The sequence below is a fragment of the Oncorhynchus keta genome, chromosome 12, assembly GCF_023373465.1.
Source record: "Oncorhynchus keta strain PuntledgeMale-10-30-2019 chromosome 12, Oket_V2, whole genome shotgun sequence".
Taxonomy (NCBI): Eukaryota; Metazoa; Chordata; class Actinopteri; order Salmoniformes; family Salmonidae; genus Oncorhynchus; species Oncorhynchus keta.
In genome coordinates this window covers 47,714,728-47,734,297 of record NC_068432.1, presented here as the reverse complement: position 1 = coordinate 47,734,297, position 19,570 = coordinate 47,714,728, and the positions used below count along the sequence as shown (strand labels likewise).

The following is a 19,570-nucleotide window of genomic DNA, read 5'->3' as shown; positions in this document are numbered from 1 at the left end:
AATGGTTAGAGCGTGGGACTAGTAACCGGAAGGTTGCAATTTCAAACCCCCGAGCTGTCGTTCTGCCCCTGAACAGGCAGTTAACCCACTGTTCCTAGGCCGTCATTGAAAATAAGCATTTGTTCTTAACTGACTTCCCTAATTAAATTAAGGTAAAATAAAAAAAAATACAACTGCAGACAGTAGGCCCTAGCTGCACTGCAGACAGTAGGACCTAGCTGCTCTCCTCTCGTTGAATGACAGCAAACACTTAATTGAAGAAACCTGTTCATATTCTCAACCAACAAAATGGGGCACAGACTTCAGCTATAGCTGAAAACACCCTTTCCAAACACCAAAACAAACAAAAGTTGTAATATGTACAGTTGAAGTCGGAAGTTTACATAAACCTAAGTGCAAGTCATTAAAACTCATTTTTCAAACTGCACAAATTTTGTGTTAAAATATAGTTTTGGCAAATCGGTTAGGACATCTACTTTGTGGGTGACACGTAATTTTTCCAACAATTGTTTACAGACAGATGATTTCACTTGTAATTCACTACCACAATGCCAGTGGGTCAGAAATGTGCATACACTAAGTTGACTGTGCCTTTAAACAGCTTGGGAAATTACAGAAAATTATGTCATGGCTTTAGAAGCTTCTGATAGGCTAATTGACATCATTTGAGTCAATTGGTGGTGTACCTGTGGAAGTATTTCAAGGCCTACCTTCAAATTCAGTGCCCCTTCGCTTGACATCATGGGAAAAATCTAAAGAAATCTGCCAAGACCTCAAAATAAATTGTAGCCCTCCACAAGCCTATTTTGACTCGCTGTGAGCGTTGGCTCAGGAAGTCCAACAGCCACAAAACCAGCACCCACTTCTTAGACAGGAGGCTGGTTTTGTGGCTGTTGGACTCCCTGAGCCAACGCTCACAGCGAGTCAAAAATAGGTCCCCATGTGTCGGATATACGCAATAACACAGGCTCTCCTCAGGGATGTGTTTTGTCCCCACTTCTGTACATCTTGTACACTAATAGTTGTACTAGTTCCCATACTGACAGACACCTCGTTAAGTTCGCTGATGACACTGCCTTGATCAGCCTGATGACGAGGAACACCATGGCCCGGTCCTAGATGACTCTGTAGAGTAGTGTGAGGAATTACACTTGGTCCTCAATACCAACAAGACCAAAGAAATGTGCATAGACTTCAGGAAGTGTACAACACCTACCACTGCAACATCTATCAGAGGCCAGAATATAGAAATTGTAGAGGAATACAAATATCTGGGTGTCCTTTTGAACAATAAGCTTCAGTGGAGCAAATGTACAGACCTGATCTACAAAGAGCCAACAGAGACTGTACTTTCTAAAAAAGTTGGGTTCTTTTAATATAGACTGTACTATACTGAATGTTTTACAAATCCTTTATTGAGAGTATTGGTTTGGCAATGCCACTGTCAGCCAGAGAAACATGCTGAGAAGGATTATTACCACAGCAAGCAAGGTACTTGGAGTCAAACAGACAGGCCCTGGATGAGATCTTTAAGGTCAGGGCCCTCCGTAAGGCTCACAAAATCATTTTAGACCCAAGCCACCCCCTGTACCTGGACTTTGAATGAATCCCATCTGGGCGCAGGTATAGGGAACCCCTCATCAGGAAAAACAGAAAGAGACAGAGACAATAATTTGTGCCAGGTGTGATATCCCTCCTAAATAGCTCAGGCGAATGTTCCCATTGACCCCGTAAGGCCAGCAGGCTAGTCTTTTTTTCTGAAAAAAAAGTTTTATTTCTTATTTCTTACTATTTTCATTGGTGCGTAACTGTTATGAAAGTTGTATTGTCAATCTTGTTTTGTATTTCAACGCCACTTTAAAATGTGTACATGACACTTTAACAAATTTTCCCCATGGGGACAATAAAGTCAGTAAGTCTGGTTCATCCTTGTATGTAAACTTCCGACTTCAAAATGTACGAACTGTTGTTGAACGCAATGCGGAACATATCCCAATCCACGTGATGGAAGCAGTCTTGAAGCGTGGACTGCTTCGATCACGTGGACTGGGATATGTTCTGCATTGCGTCCAACAACATTGACGAATACGCTGATTCGGTGAGCGAGTTCATTAGAAAGTGCATTGATGATGTCGTTTCCATAGCAACGATTAAAACATTCCCAAACCAGAAACCGTTGATTGATGGCAGCATTCGCGTGAAACTGAAAGCGCAAACCACGGCAGTCAAAATTCTTGGTGTGTCTGAGACTTTAAAGAGTATACCGACTGACTTCCCATTCTTCTCCCATCAGATGCCTCTGCTCTTGGCAGCTTCGAAGAGCTGGATAACCGTGCTCACAGAGATTGAAAAGGCTTTGTCCCAATCTAATACAGACTAGTTTAGGAGTTCAACTTTGGATCAGCAGATGTTTTTATCTGACTGTTTGGTGATTAGGCCTTGCCGGGTAGAGGACTGGTCCATCAGGTTTTAAATATGTGTACTCGCATGCAACTAGCTAGTCCTTGCTGTGTAAACTACATTTGGAGTAATCTACGTAAGCGTTTCTGTCCTCGATTCTGTCCCCATCGGTGCAATGCAGCCAACCAACACTTGCGTAAAACTACTTCTTTATACAGAACAAAACAAAATTACTGGGTGAAATCCAACTGCTCACAATCAGCAAAGAGGTGTACCCAGAGGACTATTGGTTTCTGATCTGCACTGTGCACTGGGGTGGATTACAAAGGTTTGGGTTTCAACAGAAATAATCCCTGTCTACAAGTATTAAAACCCAAATCTGGCTTTAGAAACACCATAACAGAGGGAATGGTGCATAACAGCAAGGCATTATTTACAATCTGGGAATACTTGAAGCAGATCGTTTTTTAAAAAAACAGCTTCCACAGCCAGTTTAAGATATGACTAATCACTCGACTAACAATGTGCACATGGAATTTTTCCAAATGGGGTAGGTTGTTTACTTGGAACTCAAGGTTATTCTAATGCTGTGGTAGAGTCATATATTTATACAAGATCCACATTTTATTAGAACAAAAAAAATGACTGTCATGCTGGAAATAATAGAATTTAGTTTCCTCAAGACAAACTAATCAAGACGTTCCATCTTCCTACAGAGGCCTCTAGCTACTGGGCTGTTAATAGTTGGGGAGTTGCCGTCCATCAAATTGCACATATTTACTGGGATGTCAGCTGATGTCATTGTTTGCTGCTGGAAAGCATGCCAGATAAAAATGTGATGGGATGATGGGATGTGTTGTGATGGGGGGGGGTTCAGCAGCAACAGCGCTGATCAGAGCTGCATGAATCTTAAGTAGTCCCATGCTGAGGGGGTCTTTGTTCCCAGACCACTGACGGGGGACACTCTCCCACTTTTCTTTTCCCTTCCTTTTGGCAGGAACATTTATCATTCTTCCAAACGAACAATTGTGCTACAACACTGACCAGCACAGGCAGAACAATGAACTACTAAATCTGGGGCCTCCGTCACCCCTAACGCTTGTTGCTAAGAAACCTTTGATCTGCCGGACAGCTTGTCAACAAGCTCATCACTTACTTACTGAATTCAAAACCAAAGTTTTCATTCTGCACACATGTAGAAATGCAGGCAGAGTTCAATTGTTATACAAAAACAGGCTGGTAAAAGCTTAGGTAGTTAAAAAAAAAAAAAGTATCTGCCTCAGTACCAAAATGATCCGTTGGTTTTCAGCAATATTTTCTATGATTCTACATGCATTCAAACTTTCTAAATTAAACTGTGCTGTAATCCTACCACTGATACAGAGGAATGTTATCAATCTAGGGCCTGTGGATGAAACCAGTTCAACTCTACATACCCTAGCCTTGAAGGGGTTAACTTATTTCTGTCAGGGTGCTGCATGAGTGTGTGTGTGTGTGTGTGTGTGTGTGTGTGTGTGTGTGTGTGTGTGTGTGTGTGTGTGTGCTGATCACAGCTGTAACCATTGAGAACGGCATCGCTGACTCTGTGCACACTGCATGGCTCCAGTAAAGTAAAAAAACGTACCGCACTATTTACCTGTATCGCATCAATGCAAGCAATTTATCTCAATCTGGATTTTTGACAGTGGTGCCGACAGACCCGGTCGAGCTGTTGCTCCAAGCCAACTTTGCAGTACTTAGCTTTTTTTTTGCAAAAATAACGTGGACACTAAATTGGCGGTCACCCACCAGACACTCGACTTCTGGCCTGGATCCTGCTTGACCATTGTTACTCTTCCTTCTGGGTAGGCTACAAGACCTTCCCCCATCCTCCCTTCAGCCAATCAGATCATGCCTCCATCCTGCGCATACCCGCCTATATGTAACCGATGTGAAATGGCTAGCTATTTAGCGGTGGTGCGCGCTAATAGCGTTTCAAATCGGTGACGTCACTCGCTCTGAGACCTTGAAGTAGTTGTTCCCCTTGTGGAGCGCTGGGTAACAACGCTTCGTGGGAGGCAGTTGTAGATGTGTGCAGAGGGTCCCTGGTTCGAGCCCAGGTAGGGGCGAGGAGAGAGAGAGACAGAAGCTATACTGTTACATATAGGTAGAAACTAAGCAGGAAGCGCCCATGGTAAAAAACAGTTCAATGTTGTTCTGACTAATCAGAATCAATTACAACTTTTCAAAACCCGTGGGTAGATGGTTGCATTCACGTAAAACTGAAAGCGTAAACCGCCGCATTTAACCATGGCTAAATGACTGGGAACATTGAAGTGTACAAACAGAACAGCTATGACCTCCGTAAGTCAATCAAAGAGGGAAAACAATAGTACAAAGACAATGTGGAGTCGCAATTAATTAGCTCAGGGACGACACGTATGTGGACTACAGACAATCACGGATTATAAAAGGGAGAGCCAGCCATGTCGGACACTGACGTGAGTAAACCCTTGCAAGGCTGCCAGCCCAGACGGCGTCCACAGAGCATGTGCAGGCTAGCTGGCTGTTCACGGACATACAGTTGAAGTCGGAAGTTTACTTAAACTAGTTGTTTTAATGACTCCAACCCAAGTGTTTCAACCAATCCACAAATTTCTTGTTAACAAACTATAGTTTTGGCAAGTCGGTTAGGACATCTACTTTGTGCATGACAAGTAATTCTTCCAACAATTGTTTAGACAGATTATTTCACTGGATCACAATTCCAATGGGTCAGAAGTTTACATACACTAAATTGACTGTGCCTTTAAACAGCTTGGAAAATTCCAGAAAATTATGTCATGGCTTTAGAAGCTTCTAATTTACATAATTTGAGTCAGTTGGGGGTGTACCTGTGGATGTATTTCAAGGCCTACCTTCACACTCAGTGCCCCGTTGCTTGACATCATGGGAAATCAAAAGAAATCAGACATGAAAAAAAACAAAAAAAACAATAGCTACCTCCAGCTAGCTAGCTAGCTATGTCTAAACAAAAGACCACGTCGCCAGATGATTACATGACCCTGCCAGGTGGCCGTAAACACACCCCAGACACACCTGATTTTTATGACCCATCAAGTTATCAGCAAAACAATGAACCAAAATCCCAACCCATAACAGTACAAACTGATTGTCATAGCTAGCCGCCATGAATGAAAATCTGCCGTATGTATCCGCAGGTTGCTAAAGTCAACCAACAAAGTTATAACTAGCAATGCAAATGGCTTTGTGAGATACTAATAATATTACTACTACACATTTCATACACGTAATGTTAGCTAGCGAGCCAGCAAGCAAATGTTCGCTAGCTAGTTAACAGTACATTGTAACTTGCAATGAAAATTACAAAACAAATAAAAATATCTGAATAAGTAGATAGATTCTTACACATGGATGAACGCGTCACAGCAGCGTATTTTCCGTTTGGTTTGTAGCTACACTATAGATACTTTTGTGTATGTGGACATCTCTTCAAATAAGTGGATTCCGAATCACATTTCACCATATGGGCATTCCGACGGACGTCTCTGGGGTCGGCAGATGCCAGGAGAACACAACCTGCCCCAATGCATAGTGCCAACTGTAATGTTTGGTTGAGGAAGAATAATGGTCTGGGGCTGTTTTTCCATGTTCGGGCTAGGCCCCTTAGCTCCAGTGAAGGGAAATCTTAACACTACAGCATTCAATAACATTGACGATTCTGTGCTTCCAATTTTGTGGTAACAGTTTGGGGAAGGCCCTTTCCTGTTTCAGCATGACAATTCCCCCGAGCACATAGCGAGGTCCAAGATCGGTGTGGAAGAATTTAACTGGCCTGCCCTCAAACACCTTTGGGGTGAATTGGAACGCTGACTGTGAGCCAGGCCTAGTCGCTCGACATCAGTGCTTAGATCTCACTAATGCGCTTGTGGCTGAACGGAAGCAACTTCCCACAGCAATGTTCCAACATCTAGTGGGAAAGCCATCCTAGAAGAATGGGTGATTTGGGGGGGACACGCCATATTGACACCCATGACTCTGGAATTAGATGGTCGACGAGCAGGTGTCCGTATTCTTTGGTCATGTAGTGCAGCTCCAGCTTGTTTGACCAGTTGTGTCAAGTCACTCCGGGTCACACTAGCCTATTATTATTATTATATTATTATTATATTACATGGCAGACCAAGCCAAAACTCATCTCTCAGCATAACAAGCCCATCCATTATCTCAGCTAATCATGCCTAGAGCAGGAAGGTTCCTGACATTTTCTGTACCTAAACCAACCAGTCACTTTACATTTTATTTGCATTTACAGACAGCATACACATTTGTTATTAAGGCAAAAGGCATTTCTGCCCCACAACACAAAAAAAATACGTTGAAATGCCTCTCGTGTGAAGTAGTGACGTGCGACAGATGCCTAGCTTCTTGAAAACAGGTCGCATATTCATTCTCTCCCTATCCCAGTTCCCACTTGCTTCAAGATGTCCACCGTTGTTCCTGTACCTAAGAAAGAATAGGTAACTGAACTAAATTACTAAATCGCCCCATAGCACTCACTTCTGTCATTTTGAAGTAGTCATGGGTGAAGTCCCCGTTTCAAGTTTGCTGACGACACAACAGTGGTAGGCCCGATTACCAACAACGCTGAGACAGCCTACAGGGAGGAGGTGAGGGCCCTGGTGGAGTGTTGCCAGGTAAATCACCACTCCTTCAACATCAACAAAATGAAGGTCCTGATCGTGGACTACAGGAGACCGCAGAGAAAGCACAAGCCCATCCACATCAACGGGGCCGCAGTGGAGAGGGTTAAAAAGCATCAAGTTCAAAGCGACCTGAAAACGGTCCTTCACACTGACAGACTGTCACCGCCTGGTACGGCAACTGTAGGGCTCTCCAGAGGGTGGTGCGGTCAGCTCAACTCAACTCATCATCAGGGGCACACTGCTAGCCCTCCAGTACATCTACAGCACCCGATGTCACAGGAAGGCAAAGAAGATCGTCAAGGACCTCAGCTACTCTTCCCACGACCTTAAAAAAAACGGTCACTAGCCAGTTACCACCCGGTACCTTACCCTGCACTATAGAGACCGCTGCCCTAATTTACAGAGTCATTGAAAACTGGGCACTTTAATGTTTTCATAACATTTTACCCACTTTATATGTATATACTGTATTTGAGTCATGGCTCATCCTATATAAAACTACTGCTGTACACACCTTTTCTATTCATATACTGTCCACACACACAGTACTAGTCAAAAGTTGACACCGACTCATTCAAGGGTTCTTCTTTATTTTTACTATTTTCTACATTGTAGAATAATAGTGAAGACAAAACTATGACCTAACACACATGGAATTGTGTAATAACCAAAAGTGTTAAACCAATCAAAATATGTTATATTTGAGATTCTTCAAAGTAGCTACCCTTTGCCTTGACAGCTTTGCACACTCTTGGCATTCTCTTAACCAGCTTCATGAGGTAGTCACCTGGAATGCATATCAATCAACAGGTGTGCCTTGTTAATTTGTGGAATTACTTTACTTAATGCATTTGAGCCAATCAGTTGTGTTGTGACAAGGTAGGGGTGGTATACAGAAGATAGCCCTACTTGGTAAAAGACTAAGTCCATATTATGGCAAGAACAGCTCAAATAAGCAAAGAGAAATTACAGCCCATTGTTACTTTGAGACATGGTCAGTCAATGCGGAAAATGTAAAGAATTTTTTAAGTTTCTTCAAGTGCAGTAACAAAAACCATCAAGCACTATGATGAAACTGGCTCTCATGAGGACCGCCACAGGAAAAGGAGACTCAGAATTACCTCTGCTGCAGAGGACAAGTTCATTAGAGTTACGAGCCTCAGAAATTGCAGCCCAAATAAATGCTTCAGTGTTCAAGTAAGACACATCTCAACATCAACTGTTCAGAGGAGACTGCATGAAGCAGGCCTTCATGGTCGAACTGCTGTAGAGATACCACTACTGAAGGACACCAATAAGAAGAGACTTGTTTGGGCCAAGAAACCCGAGCAATGGACATTAGACTGGTGGAAATTGGTCTCTTGGTCTGATGAGTACAAATTTGAGATTTTTTGGTTCCAACCGTCGTGTCTTTGTGAGACGCACAGTAGGCGAACGGATGATCTCCGCATGTGTGGTTCCCAACGTGAAGTGTGGAGAAGATGGTGGGATGGTTTGGGGGTGCTTTTCTGGTGACAGCGATTTATTTAGAATTCAAGGCACAATTAACCAGCATGGCTACCACAGCCTTCTGCAGCGATACGCCATCCCATCTGGTTTGCGCTTAGTGGGACTATCATTTGTTTTTCAACAGGACAATGACCCAACACATCTCCAGGCTGTGTAAGGGCTATTTGACCAAGAAGGAGAGTGATTGAGTGCTGCATCAGATGACCTGGCCTCCACAATCACCTGACCTCAACCTAATTGATGGTTTGGGATGAGTTGGACCGCAGAGTGAAGGAAAAGCAGCCAACAAGTTCTCAGCACATGTGGGAACTCCCTCAAGACTGTTAAAAAAGCATTCCATGTGAAGCTTGTTGAGAGAATGCCAAGGGTGTGCAAAGCTGTCATCACGGCAAATGGTGGCTACTTTGAAGAATATCAAATATATTTTTTAAATTTGTTTAACACTTTTTTTTTGGTTACTGCATGATTCCATGTGTTATTTCACAGTTTTGATGTCCTCAATGTAGAAAATAGTAAAAACACTTGAATGAGTAGGTGTCCAAACTTTTGACTGGTACTGTATATATTTATATTCCAGACTATGACACTGCTCGTTCTGATAAGTTAATAAAATAATTAAGACCGTTGGATGATGTGTGTTGTTATTGCATTGCTAGATATTGTTGCCCTTTTGGAGCTTCATCTGCAAAACTGGGCCCCCCGAGTGACGCAGCAGTCTAAGGCACTGCATCGCAGTGCTTAGAGGCTTCACTACAGACTCGGTTCAATCCCGGGCTGTCTCGCAGCCGGCCGCAACCAGGAGACAGAGCACAATTGGATATCAAGTTAACAAAACATCTGCAAAACTGTGTACTCGACCAATTAACTTTCATTCGTCCATATAGCCCAGCTCTCCTGTCACCCCCACATACTTCAGGGATACATACAGTATATCCCTAAGAATAGAGATGTCTCAGGTGTTAGACTAAGATGACATGGTATCAAAATTGTGCAACATAGCTACAGTATGATTAGGTATGAGGCAGATGATTGCAACGGGGTAGTTGGTTAAAACTCGAGGGAACAATGTGTTAGAGTGACGTGACAATTAGATGCCAGAAACTTGTGACAAACTAGCATTTTATTGCCTCCATTTCAACATAAGAGTATTATATAGGCTACAGAGAGACTCCAGCATTCCAATGGAAAATAACAAGCGAGCCAGCCAGCAACAGTGAACATAACAAATGAAGAGGATGCAAATGAGGCCCCATGAGAATCACATGTGTCTTCTGGGAGAAAACAGAAAGGTTTGTGCTACATCACATGGGGTGGAGGCTATACCAGGCTGGGTTAGTGCTACATCACATGGGGTGGAGGCTATACCAGGCTGGGTTAGTGCTACATCACATGGGGTGGAGGCTATACCAGGCTGGGTTTGTGCTACATCACATGGGGTGGAGGCTATACCAGGCTGGGTTAGTGCTACATCACATGGGGTGGAGGCTATACCAGGCTGGGTTAGTGCTACATCACATGGGGTGGAGGTTAGACCAGGCTGGGTTAGTGCTACATCACATTGGGGTGGAGGTTAGACCAGGCTGGGTTAGTGCTACATCACATTGGGGTGGAGGTTAGACCAGGCTGGGTTAGTGCTACATCACATGGGGTGGAGGCTATACCAGGCTGGGTTAGTGCTACATCACATGGGGTGGAGGCTATACCAGGCTGGGTTAGTGCTACATCACATGGGGTGGAGGTTATACCAGGCTGGGTTAGTGCTACATCACATTGGGTGGAGGCTATACCAGGCTGGGTTAGTGCTACATCACATGGGGTGAAGGCTGGGTTAGACATCAGGGGTGGAGGTGGCTGTTAGTGCTACATCACATTGGGTGGAGGTTAGACCAGGCTGGGTTAGTGCTACATCACATTGGGTGGAGGTTAGACCAGGCTGGGTTAGTGCTACATCACATGGGGTGGAGGCTATACCAGGCTGGGTTAGTGCTACATCACATGGGGTGGAGGTTCACATGGGGTGGACCAGGCTGGGTTAGTGCTACATCACATTGGGTGGAGGTTATACCAGGCTGGGTTAGTGCTACATCACATGGGGTGGAGGTTATACCAGGCTGGGTTAGTGCTACATCACATGGGGTGGAGGTTATACCAGGCTGGGTTAGTGCTACATCACATTGGGTGGAGGTTATACCAGGCTGGGTTAGTGCTACATCACATGGGGTGGAGGTTATACCAGGCTGGGTTAGTGCTACATCACATGGGGTGGAGGTTATACCAGGCTGGGTTAGTGCTACATCACATGGGGTGGAGGTTATACCAGGCTGGGTTAGTGCTACATCACATGGGGTGGAGGCTATACCAGGCTGGGTTAGTGCTACATCACATGGGGTGGAGGCTATACCAGGCTGGGTTAGTGCTACATCACATTGGGTGGAGGTTATACCAGGCTGGGTTAGTGCTACATCACATGGGGTGGAGGCTGGGTTATGCTACCAGGGGTGGAGGTTAGACTGGGTTTGTGCTACATCACATGGGGTGGAGGTTATACCAGGCTGGGTTAGTGCTACATCACATTGGGTGGAGGTTATACCAGGCTGGGTTAGTGCTACATCACATGGGGTGGAGGTTAGGCTGGGTTACCAGGCTGGCTGGGTTAGTGCTACATCACATTGGGTGGAGGTTAGACCAGGCTGGGTTAGTGCTACATCACATGGGGTGGAGGCTATACCAGGCTGGGTTAGTGCTACATCACATGGGGTGGAGGCTATACCAGGCTGGGTTAGTGCTACATCACATGGGGTGGAGGCTATACCAGGCTGGGTTAGTGCTACATCACATTGGGTGGAGGTTAGACCAGGCTGGGTTAGTGCTACATCACATGGGGTGGAGGTTAGACCAGGCTGGGTTAGTGCTACATCACATGGGGTGGAGGTTAGACCAGGCTGGGTTAGTGCTACATCACATGGGTGGAGGTTAGACCAGGCTGGGTTAGTGCTACATCACATTGGGTGGAGGTTAGACCAGGCTGGGTTAGTGCTACATCACATTAGGGGTGGAGGTGGGGGTGGAGGTTAGACCAGGCTGGGTTAGTGCTACATCACATTGGGGTGGAGGTTAGACCAGGCTGGGTTAGTGCTACATCACATTGGGGTGGAGGTTAGACCAGGCTGGGTTAGTGCTACATCACATTGGGTGGAGGTTGGAGACCAGGCTGGGTTAGTGCTACATCACATTGGGTGGAGGTTAGACCAGGCTGGGTTAGTGCTACATCACATTGGGGTGGAGGTTAGACCAGGCTGGGTTAGTGCTACATCACATTGGGTGGAGGTTAGACCAGGCTGGGTTAGTGCTACATCACATTGGGTGGAGGTTAGACCAGGCTGGGTTAGTGCTACATCACATTGGGTGGAGGTTATACCAGGCTGGGTTAGTGCTACATCACATGGGGTGGAGGTTATACACATGGGGTGGAGGTTATACCAGGCTGGGTTAGTGCTACATCACATGGGGTGGAGGTTAGACCAGGCTGGGTTAGTGCTACATCACATTGGGTGAAGGTTAGACCAGGCTGGGTTAGTGCTACATCACATTGGGGTGGAGGTTATACCAGGCTGGGTTAGTGCTACATCACATGGGGTGGAGGTTATACCAGGCTGGGTTAGTGCTACATCACATTGGGTGGAGGTTAGACCAGGCTGGGTTAGTGCTACATCACATTGGGTGGAGGTTAGACCAGGCTGGGTTAGTGCTACATCACATTGGGTGGAGGTTAGACCAGGCTGGGTTAGTGCTACATCACATTGGGTGGAGGTTAGACCAGGCTGGGTTAGTGCCAACTTCCTCCATACCTGGTCTAACCTCTACCCCATGTGATGTAGCACTAACCTTACACTAGCTCCCTCTTCCTCTTTCTGCCTCTTGGCATGCAAAGCATTGCCTGGGTGGGGAAAGTGTAATAGAAAGGCACACTAACATGATGGTGAGATCCTCTTACTTCATCCCACAAAACAGGCACGAGAGACGACAGTGGACGCTTTCTTGTAACCATCATGCAGACAATGGGAACAAGAACTTACTTGTCTGTCATGGCTTCAACTAGCGAATATTGATTCATGAAACGGCCTTTTCTGTCCTGCACAGTAGCTTGAAACAGGGGAGTGAAGGATGAGATGGTTTACATCACAGATCTGTGAAGGGAGAGAAGAGGAGGACAGGGAGAGGAACAGTGAGTTCATATGAAACAATTAAACATCAACGGCTTTACATTTGTCATTTATAAAATTCTACTTGCTGACATGGAACTCACAACACCCTTTCTTCGCATGAAGAAAAAAAAAACATGCATATACTTAACTAGAAAACCTAAAATGCCCTTTTTAAAATGGCCCAGGAGGTATTTTTCTTGCTTGTAATATGGACACCAAGCTTCTCTGGAGCACATATTACAACACCCTGTGTTTCAGCACAAAAGACATTTGAACAGGCTGGGGATAACTTGCAGACAAGCCTGACTTGCTCACAATTAGCAAAGGCAAGGATTGGTCTTCAACTTGTGGGGGATACAGTTGCCATGGCTACCAGCGCAGCTGAAGCTGCCAAGCATAAATTGTGTTTCTAGCACAGAGAAATCCACCAGGCAACCAGACGGCTGGAAAGAGTGGTCTAGGATATACTTTGGGGCATAAATTGCCGAAACGTTTCGTTAAATCAAATTTCACCACAACAAAATGTCATTACCTGATGAAAATGCATTACACCATCCAGTGTACATGCGGTTGCTATGGTTGCATCAATGTTAACAGTCATCACGTGGTGCAATATGTACACAAGGGTTAGGAAGGCACTTGACGACAGTACACAAAGCATTCATTATGTATGCCAATGACGCCATTGTTGAAGTGTTTTTCTAAATAAAAGACACCTATAGTATAGTGATGTAAAATGTGTTCTTTACTACTGCAGTTGTATCATAAATCTAATCCTATAGACTTTATCCTGCAATAGAGCTCTGATATTAAAAAATACATGAAAAACCTGCTCAATATTGGATTTTCATTAGGATGTTGGTGACAACATTTTAATTTGGAACTCTTTATTTGCCACGTGCTTATTCTTAGATCTCTAAACGGTGTTCTCGCTGTACAGTAATGCATCAGCAGAATCAGCCATTAGTCTATCAGCTTATCTTTCCATTAAAAAATTACAATAGTAACACATTAGCTAAATAGATTAGGCCCATCCGCATGTCAACACATACGCAAAGAAGTCTCCAACACTTATCCTGAAGAGGGATAGGTAGATAAAAATCAGCTAGATGGGTTTTCGCTCTTTTAGCCAACAAAACAGGGCCTGGCTACTGCCATTGTCAGCAAGTAAACTTACAATAGGCCTTTTGACAATTACACTGGTCTTCTGACATTACTCCGTGATCACCCACCACATGTAGGTCAAGATGTACTTCACCACCTAATCAAAAGAAATGTTAAAAAGCTATTATGGTTTAGGACTGCTGGTGTGGATACCATAACAGAGATGCTCCAAGGGATAACGTGTACTGTTGGAGCTGATCTAGGATCAGGTCCATAACAAATCTGATTCATTATGACTTAATGCCGGGCATACAGTACATGATTTCACCACAAAAATGCGTCACTGTTTTTGCCGTCACTAAATTTTCACAATCGGGGTGAAATCCTATGAACTTGGGCTAGGATCAGTATGTCTGGACTGGGGTCTTTTTTTCATTAGGGGGTGACGGCAGGGTAGCCTAGTGGTTAGAGCGTTGGACTAGTAACCGGAAGGTTGCGAGTTCAAACCCCGAGCTGACAAGGTACAAATCTGTCGTTCTGCCCCTGAACAGGCAGTTAACCCACTGTTCCCAGGCAGTCATTGAAAATAAGAATGTGTTCTTAACTGACTTGCCTGGTTAAATAAAGGTAAAATAAAATAAAAAAATGTTTAGTGGGTTAAGGACACACCGATGATGGCTGTTCCCCTTCTACAGACCCCTGTCAGATGTCCTGAGCATTTTCTAACATTTTTGGTTTTGCATCTTGTAGTAGGAGCAGTGCTACAACTTAAATTGGACAAGGCCTGCTGCCAGTAGCCAATTAGCGCTCAGCGTGTGAGATCAAAACAATGATGACCAAGAGGAAATCAACAACACATAGTGGCTGTGGTAACTAGTGACAACCTGTGCCAACATTATATATCGTAAACATTCATTTTTTGACATCTTCATTTAAGATTAAAGGTTAGGCATAAGGTTAGCAGTGTGGTTAAGATAAGTTTTAAAATCTGATTTTAAGAAAAATAAAATGTAGAAATAGGCAGGTTTAGCCATAATTAATGAGATTGATTGTGCTGGGGGGAGTTCCTTCTCAATATTAAAAGTTCTCACCTCCAAGTCCCACTGGAGAACAATACAGTGCATTCAGAAAGTTCTCACCTCCAAGTCCCCAGAACAATACAGTGCATTCAGAAAGTTCTCAGACCTGGACTTTTTCCACTTTGTTACGTTAAAGCCTGATTCTATTTAATTTATTTTTTTAAATACAAACATCTACACACAATACACCATACTGATCAAGTGAAAGCAGTTTTTCTAAAAACACAGAAATAACTAATTTACTTAAGTATTCAGACCCGTTGCTATGTGACTTGAAATTTAGTTTCATTGATCATCCTTGAGATGTTTCTACAACTTGGAGTCCACATGTGGTACATTCAATTGATTGGACATTATTTTGAAAGGCACACACCTGTCTGTATAAGGTCCCACAGTTGGCAGTGCAAAAACTAAACCACAAGGTCTAAAAAGAGCTGCAAAACAGGATTGTGTCGAGGCACAGATCTGGGGAAGGGTACCAAACAATTTCTGCAGCATGGAAGGTCCCCAAGAACAGTGGCCTCCATCATTCTTAAATGGAAGATGTTTGGAACCACCAAGATTCTTCCTAGATCCAGCCAAACTGAGCAATGGAGGAAGTCTCTGAAAGTCCAGGAGGACCAGCCAGAGCCCGAACCCGATGGACATATCAGGAGAGACCTGAAAAATATCTGTGCAGAGACACTCCCCATCCAACCTCAAAGAGCTCGAGAGGCTCTGCAGAGAAGAATGGGAGAAACTCTCCAAATACAGGTTTGCCAAGCTTGTAGCGTCACACCCAATAAGACTTGAGGCTGTAGTTGCTGCCAAAAGATGCAAAAATGTCTAAAACACCATTTTTGCTTTGTCATTATGGGGTAGTTTGTGTAGATTGGGGGGGGGGGACTATTTAATCCATTTTACAATAAGGCTGTAAGGTAACAAAATGTGGAAGAAGTCAAGGCGCTGTAAATCCATATCGTCCACACCATATGTTGTGCCTCTGAGAAACAGGGCAGGATCAACTAGGTAATCATGATGTAAATGTGAGTACCCACATCCTGGGGTTGAGGATGAACGGAATGAAAGATCTGGGACAAGAAAACATTTATTAGGGAAATATGTGGGCAAGTCCAAGTTGTTACGATTGTAGAGGTTGTGTATGCCCAGTATAAAAAGCAAAACAGATCCTACTCAGAGGCTTGATAAATACAGACCCAGACAGCCTCTAGCTGTGGAACCTGGAGCTAATGACTGGTTCTCAGGGGGGAGAACCATCCTGGCTGCTGGCTGTCATCTAGAGTTCCTGTCTGCCTCCGTCCACCTCGTTAGTGAGTTTAGGATGTCTGATGCAGTCTGCCTGCCCTGGGACATGGCTTGAGATTAGATTCCTATGGCGTTCCAAATTAACAGCCATGTCTTAGGGCAAGTGGTCTGCCTCCAGTCCCCTCGGTGCTCCTCCCCGTCAAGACAGGCCCTCTCTTTACAATAACATAAGGCAGCAGAATGGCTGACATTCTTCAACTAGGTCTATGCTCCTGGTCCTACCTCTATAACTCAGTAAAGCTCAAATCTCCTCTGCAATATACAGGCCTCCTTTTTTTCTTTTTTGTCCACCCCAGCCCCTCCCCATAAGCAATTAAGCATTTTTTTATTTATTTTTATTTTTATTTCACCTTTATTTAACCAGGTAGGCTAGTTGAGAACAAGTTCTCATTTGCAACTGCGACCTGGCCAAGATAAAGCATAGCAGTGTGAACAGACAACACAGAGTTACACATGGAGTAAACAATTAGCAAGTCAATAACACAGTAGAAAAAAATGGGCAGTCTATATACAATGTGTGCAAAAGGCATGAGGAGGTAGGCGAATAATACAATTTTGCAGATTAACACAGATTAACATTCAATTATTCTGTAAAAAAAAAAAAAATGTAAGAAAAGAAACATTGTCCTGTGCCTGCAAACATTTGTATGGGTCTCTTGGGCAGGCAGATTAGACTACCCCAGAACGTGTGGGGCGATGAAATGTGCGGCAACCACTATTTTCTCCAGTCAATTTCCTACTGTCCATCATAGAAAAGTTTGAAATATGCAGAGATAGCAGAAGGTTTTCCCACAATGCAGTTGTTCATGAACCAATTGTCAAAGTGCTCAGTGCTGCAGACACCAATGAAAAAAGGCAAGCGCTGCAGTTTGCCTTGCGGAGAGGAAACTCCATTAAAGTATGCCCAAGGGGAAAAAGCAACTTAAAAGGGTAGGCCTGTGGAATTTTAACAATAGATCTTGAAATCTGCATAGAATGAATGTGTAAATTCGTTTCAGGTATCAAAGAGCTTCCAAGGAAACTCTGCAGACGTTGAAGTCAATTCAGTTGTTTTCCTTTACCTTATTAGTTCAACCATCATCTAGGTGATTGATAATGTTCTATTTTATAAAGATCTGTCCAATAGAATTCATGGAGGCTCATCAAGAAATGTGAATTTCACTACCACAGCAGGAATTCAAAAGATATATATAAAATAATTAATTAAACAAAAGGGGGGACCCAACCAAAATCTGATAAACACAGACATCCACACAAAAAAAAAGATGCAAATCCAAATTCTTGCCATTTTCCACTCTGTACATGTAGGATTAAATGGAAAGGAATGATGTGGTGTCAAATCACACATCACTTGATCCTTGTGATGTTTAAAGATGGCACATGAATGACAAAAGGCTGCATGGCTATCTGTTCTGTGCTACCACTGCTATTTTGGAGAATTGAGAGCTCCGAGGCACGAGCCCAGAGTCTTTGAAGTGCAGCGATAGCACTTGAAAAGACGTTAACTGGCTTTGATCTTGTTAAGCAAGGCAACACTGACTGGGCTGGCTGCTGCCAACGAAAAGAGTATTCCCCATACCCAATAATGAGGTGGAAAACAAGCATCTCTACAGGGAGAGACCAAAAAAATACCAGCTTCCTTGTCAGGGTAAAATAATAACACACAGCAAGTAGCTTCACAACTTTTTCCATGTCCTGCCGTAACAAAACCTCAAATAGGAATAGGTCACTTTAGAAAATAAATCCCATCTGTATAGCCTGGTAGAGGAAAGACAGAACGGCTGTTTCCTTTTAGAGCCTGCACAAATGTACCCCTTGCAGATCTAACTACCGGTAAATCAACAGTCAATAAGCTCATTTAAAAAAAGGAATAAATATTATTGTAACTAAAGAGTATAAGAATCGAGTGGAATACCTCCGATAGTACAGTAGTGCTAAACAGTTGTTGTTTTTTTTAAATCACATGCAGGCATCAGATTTCATTAGAAACAAAAACACTGAATAATTCAACATCCAGACAGAGAAAATACGTAAAAAAATACTAAAACCATATGCATAAGCTTACTTCGAATGTGGAGCGTAGTAGTCAACTTCCAAAGACACACTGATCGTGACATGTTCTCAACAAAGAGTTATTGGTCACATAATGCTGCTTCTGTCCAGGGTCTGTTGTCCCATGCAAGTCCTGGTAGTATTTATGATAAGGGACTCTTACCAAGCTCTGTAGCCCAGTCAGAAGCTCCTCCAGCTGGGGAGAGTAGCAGTTGGGAGGTGGCTCCACTCTTCACGATCCCCTACCAAGATGTTAGCATGACCAGTGACAACACTGCTGACAATGACAAAGAGAAAAAACAAATACAAGCATCCAAAAGGCAGTAGCCACCTCTTTCTAGAGACGGTAGTCACCTCCTCTTTCCAGCCATACCGCTCCTTCCTTCCTCACCAGCAACAATAAATTATTCAACCCAGTCTGTCCAAAAAATGCGACAGAAATAAGAATAGGAGGGAAAACCCCACTCATCCAACACACAGAGAGCAGAGCAGCCTTGCCTCTTTGGCAGCCCTACCTTAACAATAGGAATATCTAGTGGACTTGCCTGCCTTCCCTCTGTCAAGGCAGTCAAGCGGTGCACGTCGTGGAGCGATAGCGCTGAAATCTCTCTCGCCTCTGGAATGCACACAATTTCAGGAGGAGGAGGGGGGGGGGTTCTCTGAGTGAGTGTCTATTGTTGAAAAGGGTCGTTCTGCGATCCTTAGCAGGCAGGGTGAATAGGGATCAGTATTCCAGCTGCCCTCTTTCAGCAGTAAATCCTATTGTAACCCAAGGTGCTCTGGTGCTGCCACAGTGAGGGAAACAGGAGGGGGGGGTTATATCAGAGCATAATTTAACAGAGGTTAGTGTCCACCCACATGAGTAGAGCACTTGTTATAGGTTAAAGATTGACAAGTTGATTGACAACGGTGTGGACTTCAGCTGCAAAGGGCGGTGGACATGCCAGTGACGGAATGTACTGTACGTACAAAACTCCACTTCTTTCAGCCACACTGGAACCTGTTCAAAACACTGTCAACAGCACTGTGCTTCACTGAGCTTGGACTCTCTCCCCTACCCTCCGTGATATCCATCCTCTTGGCTTCAGCTGTTGGATCTCGGAGACTTTTAAATTTTTTGGAGTTCTGTTGTTTTCCTTCGGGAAGGGGGCCAGGAGTTGCCAGGACAACCATAAATACTCTTGGAAATGGAAACCATTGTTACACTGAC

General features: G+C 44.0%; 1 protein-coding gene across 27 annotated transcripts in view; it reads right to left on the bottom strand.

Annotated features, from left to right (window-relative positions):
* sema4d (sema domain, immunoglobulin domain (Ig), transmembrane domain (TM) and short cytoplasmic domain, (semaphorin) 4D) overlaps nt 1-19,570 on the bottom strand; it is an 88,537-nt gene that overhangs the window by 56,963 nt on the left and 12,004 nt on the right. For 22 of the 27 annotated variants that reach the window (XM_052458525.1, XM_052458520.1, XM_052458499.1 and 19 more), the window contains exon 2: nt 12,692-12,802. The exons of 1 other annotated variant lie outside the window; for it this stretch is intronic. In XM_052458525.1, coding sequence (XP_052314485.1) covers nt 12,692-12,729 — 38 coding nt within the window. In that variant the 5' untranslated portion in view covers nt 12,730-12,802. 4 more of the 27 variants (XM_052458521.1, XM_052458500.1, XM_052458522.1 and 1 more) reach the window with 2 other exon arrangements.